The sequence below is a fragment of the Rhamphochromis longiceps genome, linkage group LG17 (assembly GCF_057381845.1).
Source record: "Rhamphochromis longiceps isolate RC_006_pf linkage group LG17, R_longiceps_female_GT1.1, whole genome shotgun sequence".
NCBI classification, from domain to species: Eukaryota; Metazoa; Chordata; class Actinopteri; order Cichliformes; family Cichlidae; genus Rhamphochromis; species Rhamphochromis longiceps.
The window spans coordinates 39347373-39362574 of record NC_140573.1 but is presented as its reverse complement, the minus strand read 5'-3'; the positions used below and the strand labels follow the sequence as shown (position 1 = coordinate 39362574).

The 15202-nt window shown below is 40.7% G+C and overlaps 1 protein-coding gene across 1 annotated transcript; it reads left to right on the top strand.

Annotated features, from left to right (window-relative positions):
* The first annotated feature begins 529 nt into the window (after nucleotides 1-529).
* bcat1 (branched chain amino-acid transaminase 1, cytosolic) lies at nucleotides 530-13324 on the top strand. The gene is made up of 10 exons (XM_085387074.1): nucleotides 530-559; nucleotides 2838-3032; nucleotides 3348-3458; nucleotides 3586-3705; nucleotides 3791-3951; nucleotides 4138-4280; nucleotides 4854-4939; nucleotides 5183-5323; nucleotides 8105-8176; nucleotides 13286-13324. The coding sequence occupies exons 1-10, from the start codon at nucleotides 530-532 to the stop codon at nucleotides 13322-13324; spliced, it is 1098 nt and encodes a 365-aa protein (XP_085243200.1).
* The last annotated feature ends 1878 nt before the right edge of the window (nucleotides 13325-15202 follow it).

Genomic DNA, 15202 nt, shown 5'->3' with positions numbered 1-15202 from the left:
CGGCTTCACTGCCATCACAGCGACCTCAGGTGTGACGTCTCCTCTCTCAAGGTAACGTATCACTATTAAAGCACTGTTAAATGTCAGTGACCATGTTTGTTCTTTAATCTGGTAGTAAGCACATTTCCTATCTCATCTCTATTTCCTGTAATCCCACCTCTTAACCAAGTGTGACAAACACAAAGAGTTGCAGTGACAATATCAGCATTTCACACTCAGCTAATTATTTTAAAGAGAAATGTCGCAATATACAGTATAACACAAACTCACACAGTCAGCAGCTCTGATGATGTTGTTCAGTAGAAATAAGAGTCCAGTACATTATATATCAAAACAAGCCACTTTAATTAGTAATGTGAAAGGGGGTTTATTGCTCCCCCTGACTAAAGCAACTTTCCCAGGTTATATGAATAAAAACTTGTACAATCCAGACACATTTGTATGCTGTTGATTTTTATTGCCATCTTGATATTGTTTAGATTGTTGTCACTGTTTTCAGGGACGCATCTGCGACCAAGCCACCACCCGAATGGCTGACGACAGTACTCAGAGCTTCAAGGTAATGAATCAAATTCATGTGTCTGAATTCTATCAATGTCTTAAAGACACCTACCCTCAGTAGCAGCTCCAGGTGTAGCATCTTGGTGATTCCTCGGCTTCTCAGCACCTAAAAATCTTCCCCGTTCCCCTACAGAGTAGATACTCCGGTTCCGCTGCTTTTCTTCATGTTGCCAAGGGCAGCGCCGAAAGGCCTTGAGAGTCAGTCATGAACCGGCGTTCATATTGTGACGACGAACACTTGAAAAACGAATCCCAACAAATCCCAGCACTTAAAGAAGTCCATTTGTTGTCAACCCGAGTAAGCCTTTTCTTTTGATGATGCTGCCATTTTTAGAGAAGGGAGAAAGAGGAGGGAGGGGGGGGGGATATGTAGTGCATTCTGGTTCTTGTCACAAGTGCAGCCTGCTCAGCAGAATCCACTTTCCCAGCTCACGCTAAGTAGCTGGGGCTTTGCTTGTTTTCTGACCCTGACCACCTGAGCAGTAGATAGCAGGCTCAGGTAGAGATTAGGGTGGACATGTGCAGACGCACACTGGCCCGGGCTTGGAGATGTCTGCCAACTTTCACTTCCATTGAAAGAAATGTAAAGTTGGAGTTATGTGTTGCAGTTTGACCTGTATGTTTGGTACCTGAGCGTCTCCATTGGTTCTACCCTGAAACCTCTTATTTTCTGACAGGTCAGATATTTGAAAGGCACCTCACATGAAGGGACTCAATTTGCCTTGTAGTGGGAGTACCCAGGTCAGACGCCCTGTGCAGCCTTCTTTCTTCTTCTTGCACATTGTAGACACTCAGCTACATTCATATTTATAGCCATTTAATCCCAGCCGAACACTGGCTGGATGCAGATAGCAGTGAAGAAGGATTATGGCTCATTCTGAGGACGGTGCATGCTGTCACATTCTAAAACTACCACTGCGTTCCGGTGCTGTTCTGTGAAGGTGTGCGACATAGGAGCTAATACTTTGGTTTGTCTGCAGAGAAGACGTGCATCACATTTGTGTATTTATGTTCAGAATGATTGAAAAACAGAATAACTGCACTCCTCTAATCAATTTCACGCAGTGCTCGTACTGCGGTCACTCACCACTAGCCACCGGAACTGTAATCTGGGATTATGGCGCAAGTAACCGTCTGCACCAGAAGGGAGTGGATAAAGTGCCGATCTAATCCTGGCCAATTCCAACACACAACTGACTGCTGGCCAGCAGGAAGTGTCTCTTCAAAAGAAGGATCACATTATTCCGTCTTGCTGAACAGCAGGAAAGGACAGCACTCCCAACTGTTCCTTTTTTTCACATAGTTCTTGATAAATCTTTCACATCTCTCTCAACCTGCTGTCACTGCAGCAACACAGAGGTAGCTTGGTGACATCACGGACTCAGAGACTGGATGACTCATATTCAAGGCGTCAGTGTTAATTTGATGCTGTTCTGTTTCATACTTAACCCACTGATCTTTGACCTCTGGGTGGTCTAGTTGAGACAGAGAGCTTCTAGGGGGATAAATATTGCTTTGCTTTTGAATGCAGTTCTCATTTGTGTGTTCCAGTCCCACTGATTTAATTATAAAGCCATATCACTGGAGGTTAACTGTCCAGTTCTTGAATTACCTTGTATCGATGTTGGTGTTACAACAACCCCTGGTGGCCAAACATGGATGGGGTAATATGGTCTAGCATGGTAGCAAAGCATAGCCACGGCCTGTTTATGAACACAGTGGGTCTCAGAGACAATCAATGTCTGTTACCAAAATCGGGCTATTCCAGATGCGGTGCACTGATGACGGCACCTGCATTCCAGTGTCGTGACATAAATGCTTCAAAGCCACTGAAAATACTTTAATAGCCAAATGAGAGCCAGCATTTAGGTAGGAGCACCAGTTGTTGTGGGCAGGGTCACAAAGGTCAACTTCAAAATGAACAGTGCAAAAATGGTGCAGCTGTGTGCTAGATACTGCATCGTCCTGTTGTTTTGTATCACTAATGAAGCATGACACAAGGAGTACTTTATTTTCTATATAACATGATTTAATGTGCTGCATTTGTCTGTGAGGAGAGGTGAGGATTGCAAAGAAAGCCACAGCATGCAGATTATATGCTTATGATCAGAAAGTGCGCTCATGAGACTTTGCAGGGAGCGCTTTTCCCTGATTAGTGGATCAGTTGGTGAAATGTGATCGCAAACGTAAATGTTAACACAGCTTGGATTCAGATTCATGCATCCCTTTATTTTAAAAAAGAAATAATAATAATTCTGCTCTGTGTTTTTAACCAGGCAGTTGACCTGGCTGTTCAGCTGTCCCCAGCTCTAAAAACCAAGCCACATGTGGTTGACTTCGGGACTGTCTTCACTGACCACATGCTGACTGTCGAGTGGAGCGTGACTGAGGGCTGGCAAGCCCCGTTCATCAGGCCGTTCACAAATCTTTCCCTCCACCCAGCCTGTTCCTCACTACATTATGGCATTCAGGTACACCAAACCCCTCCTTATTTTAATTTACAAGCTTTACTAGAGTAGCTTTGCATGATTCACATTTCAAATTCTTATTTATGTTATACCAGGCTGTTTTTAACACCTATTTTAATTTGGTACTGAGTAAAGACAAAAAAATTCTGACTAATGGACAATAGCACACAATTAATCTGTACTGCAGTAAAATAAATGCATATACTAACAGAATAAAGCTGTTGGCATTATTTCAGTTTACAGTTTGAATGTGTGGTTAAAAAGCCATCAGGGTTAAAGAGAATTCAGTATTTTCAATGTTCTCTGTATTCTCAATAGCTGTTTGAAGGCTTCAAGGTATACCGCGGAGATGACAGCCGACTGCGTCTCTTCCGACCGATGCTCAACATGAGCCGCATGGCTGACTCTGCCAAGAGAGCTTGTCTGCCTGTAAGATGGATGTAGAGAAAAACAAAGGGGCTTAATGTGGGAATAAATGAACGAATGAGCTGGGGAAAAATAATGATGAATAGGTTTTTGCTATCGCCCTCTGTCTTTTGTTGTCTCACTCCTCCAGGCCTTTGATCAGACAGAGTTGCTGGAGTGTATCAGGAGATTGGTAGAGATTGACCAGGACTGGGTTCCTCAATCAGACTCAGCAAGTCTGTACATAAGGCCAACATTTATTAGCACTGAGGTGAGGAGGATGGTGACGTTCTTGTGGGGGCGAATGTTTTCTAAAACTGAAAAACAATTTAATTTCCTTAATGTGTTTATGGCAGCCTTCTCTGGGCGTAAAGCGGCCTGGCCGTGCCTTGCTGTATGTGATCTTGTGTCAAGCTGGCTCTTATTTCAACTCTGAGGCAGATGCCATCTCCCTGTGGGCTGACCCAAAATACACACGGGCCTGGAAAGGAGGAACTGGAGACTGCAAGATGGGAGGGTGGGTAGATGCATACTGCATGAAAGCTTGCTTAAATTTCCTAAGATATCAGCCATGGCACTCTGATATAAGACTTAGTTTGATTTGGTAATTAAGATTTTACAGTGTGGGTATGTATAACACGCAGAACGATCAAGTCTTTTTTTTACAGGTGTATCCTAATGATCTTACTTTGGATTTCCACAGGAACTATGGATGCTCCCTGTTTGCCCAGTACGAAGCAGATGATTACGGGTGTCAGCAGGTGCTCTGGCTGTATGGACAGGACCACCAGATAACTGAGGCAGGAACTATGAATATTTTCCTGCACTGGATCAATCAGGATGGAGGTTGGTCAGTTGCAGAGACTGTATCTTAATAACGATGACGCTACTTTCAGGGGCTCCGTATGTTTGGTATGGCAGAATTACACACAAAAGTCACCCCCTGCTGGTCATTAGAAATAATGTAGGTTTAAAGCACTGTATAGAAACGATGGACATAAACCTACGTCTGTCTAATAAGCAGGAAGTGGTGACCTTTCTAGTCAAAGAAAGAACTTAAAGCTCTTTGGATGGCTGTGAGGAAACTACACTGCTAGTCACTTGATTTATTGCCTCAGTAAACACTTTTCTGATGTGTTTATGGTTTTTGTTGCTAGTTTTAAACCTTCTTTACTAATGTGTCCATTTTGTAAATTGCTCAATTTCAACCATTTTTGTACAGTGGGTCTAACAGGAAGTGGAACTGCTCTTAGGTTGAGGCTTCATAACAGTCCACAAAACCAGGTTTTACATCAAAGGGTACAAGGTTATCTTTTAATATACAGTCTATCCATAACAACAGTGAGAAAATATTGCCAAAAAACCTCATATTTCTTTTATTTTTTATTATATCAAATAATGTTTTTCTTTTTCTAATAGAGGAGGAGCTTGCAACTCCACCTCTGGATGGCATCATTCTCCCAGGCATTACTCGACGGAGCATCCTCGAACTAACCAGGAAATGGGTAACAGACACACATAGAGTCCAGATGTGCATATTTTTAAAAGAAAATGAGATTTCCTGTGTAAAATTTCATGTAATCTGTGAAGTTGGTTTGATATCAGTAGCTGCATGCCTGACTCTCTATTGTTTGATGGACAGATGAACACACTTTTAACAACAGCAGCACAACAGATGCTGATGACATATCTCAAAGGTTACAGTGCATGAACACATTTTCAAAAGATTGCTGTTCTGTTTTTTTCAGGGTGAGTTTAAAGTGACAGAGCGCTACCTCACCATGAGCCAGCTATGCTGTGCTCTCAAACAGCAGCGGGTCAAAGAGATGTTTGGCAGCGGGACTGCCTGCATGATCTGCCCTATTGGACACATTGTCTACCTGGGAGAGGTACTGTAGGCATGAGGGACAAACAACATGTTTCCTGTCTGAAACTAATTTATATACATTAAATCCAATCATACATTAAGTGTATATACACTTAATGTACTGTAGTGTGGATCACTAAAGATACTGATACGTGTTTTTGTTAAAGATATTTCACTTTATTCAAATTTTGCAGCAAATGCTATAGTTTTAAAAATGTTAGTTGAATATACTAACAGTATTTAATGATAACCACCAGTGAAGTGTGATCATAAAATCCTGGGACTCCTGGGAATCTTGGGCTAAATAGCAAGTTTAGCTAACTTGGTATTCTTACACTCACTAGCCACTTTATTAGGCACATCTTACTAGTTCTTCCTTCAGGTTTACCTTGAGAACTGCGTTAATTCTTTTTGGCACAGATTCAACAATTCAACAAGTAGCATAACATAGCTGTTGCAGATTTGTCGGCTGCACATCTGTGATGGGAATCTCCTGTATCACCACATCGAAAAGGCACTGAGATCTGTGAATGTGGAGGCTTGGTTGAACAGTGAACTCATCGTCATGTTCAAGAAGCCAATTTGACATGATTTGAGTTTTGTGACAGGGAATGTTATCCTGATGGAAGCAGCCATTAGTTGGTGGATACACTGTGGACATAAAGGCAAAGAGACAGTCAGCAACAGTGCTCAGGTAGGCAGTGGTACTTAAATGATGCTTAGTTGGTACTAAGGAGTTCAGTATGTTCTAAAACATATCCTCCACACTGTTACACCACAGACAGGATGGATCCACAGTTTCATTTTGTTCTGACTCTACCACCTAATGACATTTTTCCAGTCTTCTGTTTTATGTTTTTGTTTTAGCCCATGCAAATTGTAGCCTCAGTTTCCCTTTTACTGCTCAGCTGTAAAATTTGATGGGGTATTTTTGTTACCTCATCGGGCAAGTGGGCGGCATGGAACCCAAGTTTGTGATTATAATAACAATTATAATAACTTAGATTTGTATGGCGGTTTTCAAGAAACCCAAGGACGCTTTGCACAAGATAATTTTGAGACCGGAGCAACGGTGCAGCCACTAAAAATCTTGAACGAGTTCGAATCTCAGTGACTTCAAGGTCAGAGGTCAAGTTTTCAAAAGTTTACTGAAATCTTTTGAATCTGATAATTCAAGAATGAAGGAACGTAGGATTTCTAAAATGATGCCATTGGTGAATCTACCAGTAATGTGTTAAAAGTAACACGTTACTGTAATCTGATTACTTTTTTCAAGTAATGAGTAAAGTAAGGTATTACTATTGCAAAAAAAGTAATTAGATTACTGTTAGTTTCCCATAAGCACGCTGCGTTACTGCATCAGTAAACCGTGATTTTGTGTGTGAGAGTATCTCATGACAATGACGTCCGAGCGCGACATCCGTGGCAGCAACAGACGTGTGCAGATCAACAGTGGATATTATGGAGTGCAGGAGAGAGTACGACCATGCAGCGTTTAAAGCTTGGACGTACTTACATTAATTTGAGTTTGATTCCGTAAAAAGTGACTAAAAACACTGACGTCTGCTGTACGCTCTGCGTGGGAAGAAAACGTCTTTCGACAGTGAAAAATGAAACTTTAAATCTGAACAAGCACCGAGCACGCTGCCACGGGAATGTGACATTCACAGAGAAACCCCCGGATCCCCCCACTGACATGACCACTGCGGCACAGCACAAACCTCCACCCATCCCACTCCTGCTAAACAGCTGACAATAGATTTAAGAGCAACAGGACTTAGTGCCGCTGAGTCTTTGATTTTATTTATTGTTTGCTGTGTTTTACTTGCATCTATTTGAAAGAGTGAGTGTAAACACAAAACATTATTTTATTTTATATGCTGGAATATGCAGAAAATAGGTTTGAATATTAATTTGATTTCATTTGAACAAAGTAACTGGATTACTTTCTTGAAAAAGAAATCAGTAATTACTCACTATGTGATTACTATGTTCAAGTAACTTGACCAGCACTGCGGGCGGTCACCAGTAATTTCTTAACTGATAAGTCTGGCACCTGCTGTGGTCTTCTGCTGCTGCAGCATCTGGTTCAAGGCTCGACATGCTCTTTTGCATATCATGGTTGGAACAAGCAGTTTTTGTCACTGTTGCCTTCGTACCAGCTCAAAGCAATCTGACCATTCTCCTGCAACCCCTGACATCAACAAGGCATTTACCCCCAGAGAACTACGGCTCAGTGGATATTTTCATTTTTTCAGATGATTTCCTGTAAACCCCAGAGTTGGTTGTGTGGAAAAATCCCAGTAGATCAGCATTCTCTGAAACGCACCAATAATGATGGCAAATTTCCTTAAATGGCCTTTTTTCCTCCATCCTGATGCTCACTTTGAGCTTTAGCATGTCAACGTGGGGATGAGCTGTTGAATAAGTATATCTAATAAAGTGGCCAGTGAGTATACAGCGCATCACTTTGCAAAAAGTTTTGCCATGTCACATTCTGCTTAATCACAGCTTAAAGAAATATACATTTTGTGATTACATTTCCCTTTAAGAAATTATAATGTAAGGAAAAAAGCCTGCTCCACCATCTGTATTTGATTAATGGTTTAATATGAAAATAGCATACTTTAATACTTATAGGGATTGCTTTGAATAATGAGGCTCATGGTATCCTGTGACCAGAACCCTGTGGCCTCTTGCGTTAACTCCATCTGCTCACTTAATGTTCACCCTTTTCTCTAAACTTATTTTACAACAAGTTGATTTGCAGAGACAATAAAATTATTAAAACTGTGTGTTTTAGAACTTGCATATCCCCTGTCGAGATAAGCAGTCAGTGACATCACGGCTCACAAAAGAACTCACGGATATACAGGTAGGTGGATGCCCACACATATGCTGACACTGTTTTCCCACAGATGCCTGCTCGAGCTTAGTAACAGCTGATTGAACATTTATGTTCTTTACACTCCTTTTACCCCAAGGATTCTTCTCTCAAGTATTATTAAATTACTTTGAATAAAGCCTTCAGTAATGCGAAACACTCTAACTTGAGCAGTATCCTACAAAATAAAAGATGGGAGCTGGATTTACTGGGCTAAATGACAGCAGTGTTATAATTTGTCACAGGCCTGGCTTGTTAGTTACTCACTTTTGGTAGACAACAACTAAAAGGTTTCGCTGGAAAAAAGGCAAATAAATGGAAATGTTACTAAATTAAATGATTAATGTGGCTGATGAAAGGCAAGACCTATTAAAAACAAATATTCCCTCCAAATATTCACTTATCTTGCATCTCCATAATTGCATTACAGAACGGTTATCTGAGTGGTTATTATGTAAGTCATTGAGATAAAACTATTAAACTGTTATTTTTTGAACAAACCCCCGTCGGTCGTTATTTATCATACACCCACCGATTCCATTATTTTGCTGTAAGTACATGATAAGTGAAATATCTCATTAAGTAATGAGTAATGACTTGGTAATATTGTACATGGCCTATAATCAGGTCACATTTAAAGTCTACTCAGCACTGCAGGTTTAAAGAGATTCATAATATGCTTTGCTGAAGGCTAGATTTGTGTTAATGAGGCTGTTGTGTATTGCCTTCTTTCTGTTATTGTGCTGTGCAATGAGCCTATTAGCAGCGATATGAGCTTGAGTGTGATCCTTACTTTAGTTCCTTGTTAGTTCTCAGCACAGTGCATTTTGTCCTCAAACAGTGTTTTCAACTGAAATGTACCTGTGCATGCTTAACAGATGACCTCAACATCCTACATGTTATAGAAACAAACTGACGTACAGTATATAGCCAAAGGTATTTGCTGGTCTGCCTTCACATACATATGAACTTAAGTAACATCCTATTCTTAGTTTTCACATGATGTTGGCCCACCCTTTGCAGCCGGTTGAGTGTGTTTATGGGAACTTTTGACCATTTTTACAGAAGCACATTTTTGATCTCAGCCCCTAAAGTTAGGCGAGAAAGCCTGGCTTGCAGTCTTCAGTCTAATTCATCCCAGAAGTGTTCTGTTAGACTGAGGTCAGGACTCTGTGCAAGCCAGTCAAGTTCTTTCAGCCCAAACTGGCTCATCCATGTCTTTATGGAGCTTGCTTTGTGCAATTGTCCACAGTCATGTTGGACCATCTCCAAACTGTTCCCACAAAGCTTGGAAAAAAATGTCCAACATTTCTTGGAATGCTGAAGCATTAAGAGTTCATTTCAACTAAGGAGTCAGGCCCAACTCCCGAAAAACAGCCCCACACCATAGTCCCCCTTCACTTTGCACAATGCAGTCAGGTGAGTACCATTCTCCTGGCAGCCGCCAAACTCAGATTGCCTGAAGGAGAAGTGTGATTCATCGCTCCAGGGAGCACGTCTCCACTGGTCTATAGTCCTCTGCTTTACACCATTGCATCCATCACTTTCCAATGCACTTAGTGAGGTAAGGCTTGGATGCGGCTGCTCAGCCATGGAAGCCCATTCCATGAAGCTAGTCTGAAGGCCACATGAAGTTTGGAGGTCTGTAGCGACTGACTGCAGAAAGTCAGCGACCTCTGCACACTATGTGCTTCTGTGATTTTACTTGTCCTACCACTTCTGGCTGAGATGCTGTCATTCCCAATCACTTCCACTGTGGAACATTTTGTAGCGAGGACAGTTCATGACTGGAAGGTTTATACGCCTGTGGGAATGATTGGAACACCTGAATTCAATGATTTGGTAATATAGTGTATGTTTAGTATCAAAGCTATTCTCCATACACAATGTGATGCAGCTTGAGGTCTAAATAGGCCTAAAGCTCTCTTGGCTCTCTCACAGGGTATCATCTTGCTCCATCTCACCCTATGAATCTTCCTCTTCGTCTTTTCCTCTTGCTTGGCAGCTCCATTTTCAACATCTTTTGTCCAGTATTCCATTATCCCTCCTCTGCACATGTCCAAACTATCTCAGTCTTGGTTTTTTTTGTCTCCAAACCAATCAATCTGAGCTGTCTCTTTAATGCACTCATTTCTTGTCCTGTCTTGTCTGTCCCAGGGAAAATCAACTCTTCCACATCTAGCTTGGCCCCCTGGCTTTTTGTTAGTGCCACCATCTCCAAACTATACATCATAGCAGGTCTCACTACCATCATGTAAACCTTCCCTTTCACTCTTGTTGCCATCTTTCTCCTGACACTCGTCTCCACCCTGTCTGCACTCTCTTCCTCTCTTCTGCACTGTCCATTACTTTAGATAACTAGGCTTTAAAAAAGGCATTTAAAATCATAAGGCTTAGTCTAGGATATTTGAATTAATCTATGAATAGGCTTCAGAACCAGTTGTATGTGTCAGTTTACACTCGTAAGGAAAAAGCAAATAGGGAGGCAGGTAGCAAATGAAACTATAATGAGCTTGAATGGAGAGAAAAAAAACAATTAATGCCCCTGCAGGGAAGTAGCAGGATGAGTCTAATAAAAGTCCAGGCAAAGTATTTATAACAGAGAAAAATCAATGATCCGAATGGGTGATAATTAATGAGAGCAAACCAAAAGGGAAGCAACTGGGAACAACTCCAAGACACAAGCAGGCAGGCAGGTGGAGGGTAAACTGACACATTAGTAGCTAATAGGAAACAGTCTGGGAATCAGAAAAACAGGAAGCGCTCCAATAAACACAACACTACCAAGTTAAACAGAAAGTGACATCAAGCAGTAACAAAAGAGAAAAGGTTATCTCACTTCTCTAATTTGCTTCCTCATCTCCTCTGTTCTCCATCCTCTTGACTGTGACCCGTAAACCAATCCCAGCAGTAATGTGTTTTGTTTGAGCTCCAACCAAAAAAATCTATGATGCAGTTGTGACACATATAATATTTGACTGACATCGCTTTAAAAAGAGGCTCCAAAGGACAGATGTCTCATATTAAGTGCCAGTTGACTTGACTCCCGTCTCTTCCTCAACTCCTTCACTCACATCTCTGGTGAGAGTCACTATAACAAAGTGAAAGTAGTCGAAGATGTGCAATTTCAGAAATGAAAATGGAATATAAGAAACAGAAGGCAGGGACAGACAAGACATGGGCGTAATCATAACAGAGAATGTCTTCAGTGGTACAGCAGATAAATTAAAAAACCAAAATAAATAAAACATTTCTGCATGTTTTCTGTGTGCTGGATGTGAAACTACAGGAGGCGGTATTATAAAATTCAGTGGCTTCTACCAATAAATTAAAAATCTTAAATGGACTGGGTCTTATTTGGCACTTTACTCTTGCCTATGGATACTTTGGCATTCAGATTGGAGCAACCAGGCTTCCATTTAGCAGATGACATGCTTTACCTCCAGAACCATAGCCACCCAGCATCTGACTTGAACTTCTCCTTCGAGATCGTCGTCTACTACTACGTCTACTACTCGTGGCTGCTACTTTGTTGTGCTCTTGCACTTTTACTTCTGCACTTGTACTCATTTTACACTGAGGGTCACATAGGGCCCACTTTGTTTTCAATGAGCTGTGTGCTGGTGTACACTCGGACTGATCCTCCTGTGCCTTTGGTGGTGCCTCTCAACTGCTCCAGTGCTGGCCTATGCAACTGCATAGCTATAGACCCATATGCGTTATCACCACTGATGAAATCACATAGTGCACAGTATAGTGATCAGAATGAAACTTCCTGCAAACAAACTAAAAGATGGCAGCTGTCTGGACTTGTGTGGGAGATATTAAGTCATCTAAGGGTTTATGATTCTTAAAGGTCAGTTACCTTAACTGTTGATCACATCTCCTACATCCTTCGGTGTTCTGACATTCTGGACTGCAGAAACTGAAGGACTTTCAAAGCAGAATCAGTTATTTTGACTACATTTGCATTGGAGGCCTCACTACTGCATTACAGTGTTATAAAGATATTATGTCTTCTTGGTCTCCTAAATGTCCTCTAAGCACTTTGATTAGTTTATCGCTTCAACTTGCCTTCTGTCTGTCTTCTTCTCTTTACTTTCTCTGCTCTCTGTTTGTTTTTTTGTTTGTATTTGCAAGTCTGCGCTGGTCAATTAGCATATCTCCTCTCTCCATCATCCAGGCCTTGTAAGTGATATGTGCGACAAATGCACTGCCGCCATCTTTGTGTGCGATAACATCCTCCTTCGTCGACAGAGTAGAGACAGTCGCTGGCCTAATGGAGAGTTGCAGATAGGGGCAAAGACAAACTCCCGAATTCTCTCATTAAGCTTGTCGTAATTGCACAAACCCAATTATTGCCTCAGCCTTTTGTGATCTTCAAAGCCAAGATGCTGCAAATGAAGCCTCGAACAAGTGCGAGAGGAGGAGGAAGAAGAGGATTTGGGGGAAGAGGGGCGAGGGGACGGGGTTGGAGGGTGGGGGGGTGCGTAGCTTAATGAACAATAAAATTGACAAAACGCTGGAAAACGCTGCGCTCCTTCCGCAGCGCTGTTAAATCTGTTGACATTTCATTTGGAGGGAAGCAGTGCAGTGTTAGCCCCCCACACACGCTCTTCCTCCCGCCCCTCTTGAAGACAACATTGTGCAACAAACAAACGAGTGGTCTGAGGCAGCAGATGAAAGATGGGTTTACTAAGTCGCCCTGCTGTTTCTCTTTCAAGTTAATTAGAAATCACATTCTTTTGTTTCCCCTTCGCAGGCGTTTATTTACTTTCTCACTTCGACCATTAGAACAAATTTGCAACATGAGACACAAATAATTGGATTTGTCTCCGCGGCTGTCACGGATTGGGGAACATTTTGTTTTGATTTTTTATTATAGTTCCTTTCTCTGTGTTGTGTTGTGTTCCGTTTGGCGGCTGAGTTTGCAGATTCGCTTACGGATATTTGAGTTCATTTTTTGATTTGTGTTGCGCTCGCAATTAAGCAGATTGAGGCGAGAGAAGTTTAGTACTTAGTGGCATGAATTTTCTTCTGTGCGGGCCCCAAAGGACCAGATTTTCACGTAACCTTTTCGTGACCTTGGTTCTGTTGCAGTACGGACGCACACCTAGTGATTGGACTTTCATGGTGTAGCAGTGTCGAAGGAGCCTGGACACAGTGAAGCAATGTAAAGTATGTGCAATACGTGGAATTTAACTGCAATATAAGTGACTCCTTTACTTAGGTTTACACTTAAATTTAACACAAACACAGAACTGTCCAAAGTAGTTAATAAAGTAGGATAACGTCTCATGCAATGCTGCACAATAACTTACATTATCCCCGCCATGAGGACTTGCTCTGTAACTTCTTCCCAGCATCCCAGCGTTGATAAGTTTCACATGACTGCGTAAGAATTTCAAAGTTGCTACAAAATGTCTTGAACTCGTGAGGTCTAAAATAAAAACATGAACTTAAAAGTCAATTTCTGTCAAGGATGCTTATGTTTTAAACATATTAAAGTTGTGTTGGAAGTAAAATTTTCATTTTCTGTATGATGAACCAGGAAGCTGAACAGAAACAGAACAGAAACAAAGGTGTCTTCCCTGACTGGTTGGTTAGTGTTGCTTATTGAAACTGGTTGTAAAAAGGTATACAGTGTGGTATGAAAAACTTACTTTGGTCACTAGCAGCTTTGACCTTACAGGGTGCAGAAACATCTTTTTCCATTCAGGTGATGAACTGCATCAAGGCCTCTTTAAGAAAATGAAGAAATACTACCAAAAAGCACCTACAGGCCTTTCATTGGTCATTAGCAGGCCTGCAGTGCGTATTTTTACGATCATGTATAAAAACACAGACATGTATGTTAATTGTGATATTTTTCTTTTTATCTTCATTATATTATTGAATAAAACAAACAGTGATGAATAACACAGCCTCTCTGTAAGAATGAATAATAAATAATAAGAACATAGTTATTGTTATTGTCCTTCTTCTTTGCAGCATACATCAGTTACAGGCGCTATTAGTGTCACCTCTTGATTAACACCTGTTTGCAAATAACCATGACAACACATTCCACTAAAAAAATAGTTTAACAACATGCATTACGAAGCACCAATGTGCAGGTATACGTAACATATATGTCAACAGCATACACCTACGCATGCTCATAACATGCATGTGATCTAATATATATATATATATATATATATATATATATATATATATATATATATATATATATATATATATATATATATATATAATTTGAGTGTTATTAAAAAAAGTTATGATTCCCAAAAGCTATATAGATGTTGATAATCCTGGAACATTCAGCAGTTTTTATAGCAAGTTTCATCCAGTTTGATTAACGCCTCCAATAGGAGTTAGGAAACAGATCTAAGTACGCGGACATCACTCGAGTAATATTTTGAATGGTGAAAAAATAGAAAATAAAAATATGGAACTGGAAATCATGATAACGGTTCCACTTAAATATAGACTACTCTGATGAAACTGACTAGAAACTGTTAATACTGTGTAATTAGCCATGTTTTAAACTTAGCTTGTAAATTGAGCTCTTGTCCATAACTAGCTTACTAGCAGTTTGACTCTTATAATCAATAAGCAGTGATTAGGAGGTTATTAAGGGCAAACTCAGCTAATGTCTCAGAGGACACAGAGTTTGGTTTTGGAAGAATAAGTCAATAATAATAATAAATGTTTTCTAATGGTTAATAAAGGGCAAATAAGCTACAAATGTACATGCCTATAAGCCACAAGTTAATGGTGAATATGTGTACCTTAAGATAAAGCTTTATCAAAATTAGATATAATATGTTAATTGCTGAGTTTTACTGGCTGCTGGCTGTAGCCTCACAGTTCTTAATGTAACACGAGAAATGCATCAGTCTCTCACCGTCACAGCACCTAACACGTAGCTGTATTCAAAGATTCTCTATGGGGTCTTACCACACATCATGGAAGGAAAACTTATTTCCTTCTTTTATTTGCACATCTAATAAA

What these genes read in the sequence shown, in the direction of transcription:
- bcat1 (XM_085387074.1), top strand. Translation starts at nt 530, where the DNA reads ATGGCTGACGACAGTACTCAGAGCTTCAAG. An exon ending in CTGGATCAATCAGGATGGAG is followed by an intron (nt 4,281 to 4,853) that starts GTTGGTCAGTTG and finishes TTTTTCTAATAG; the next exon opens with AGGAGGAGCTTGCAACTCCA. An exon ending in ACATTGTCTACCTGGGAGAG is followed by an intron (nt 5,324 to 8,104) that starts GTACTGTAGGCA and finishes TGTGTGTTTTAG; the next exon opens with AACTTGCATATCCCCTGTCG.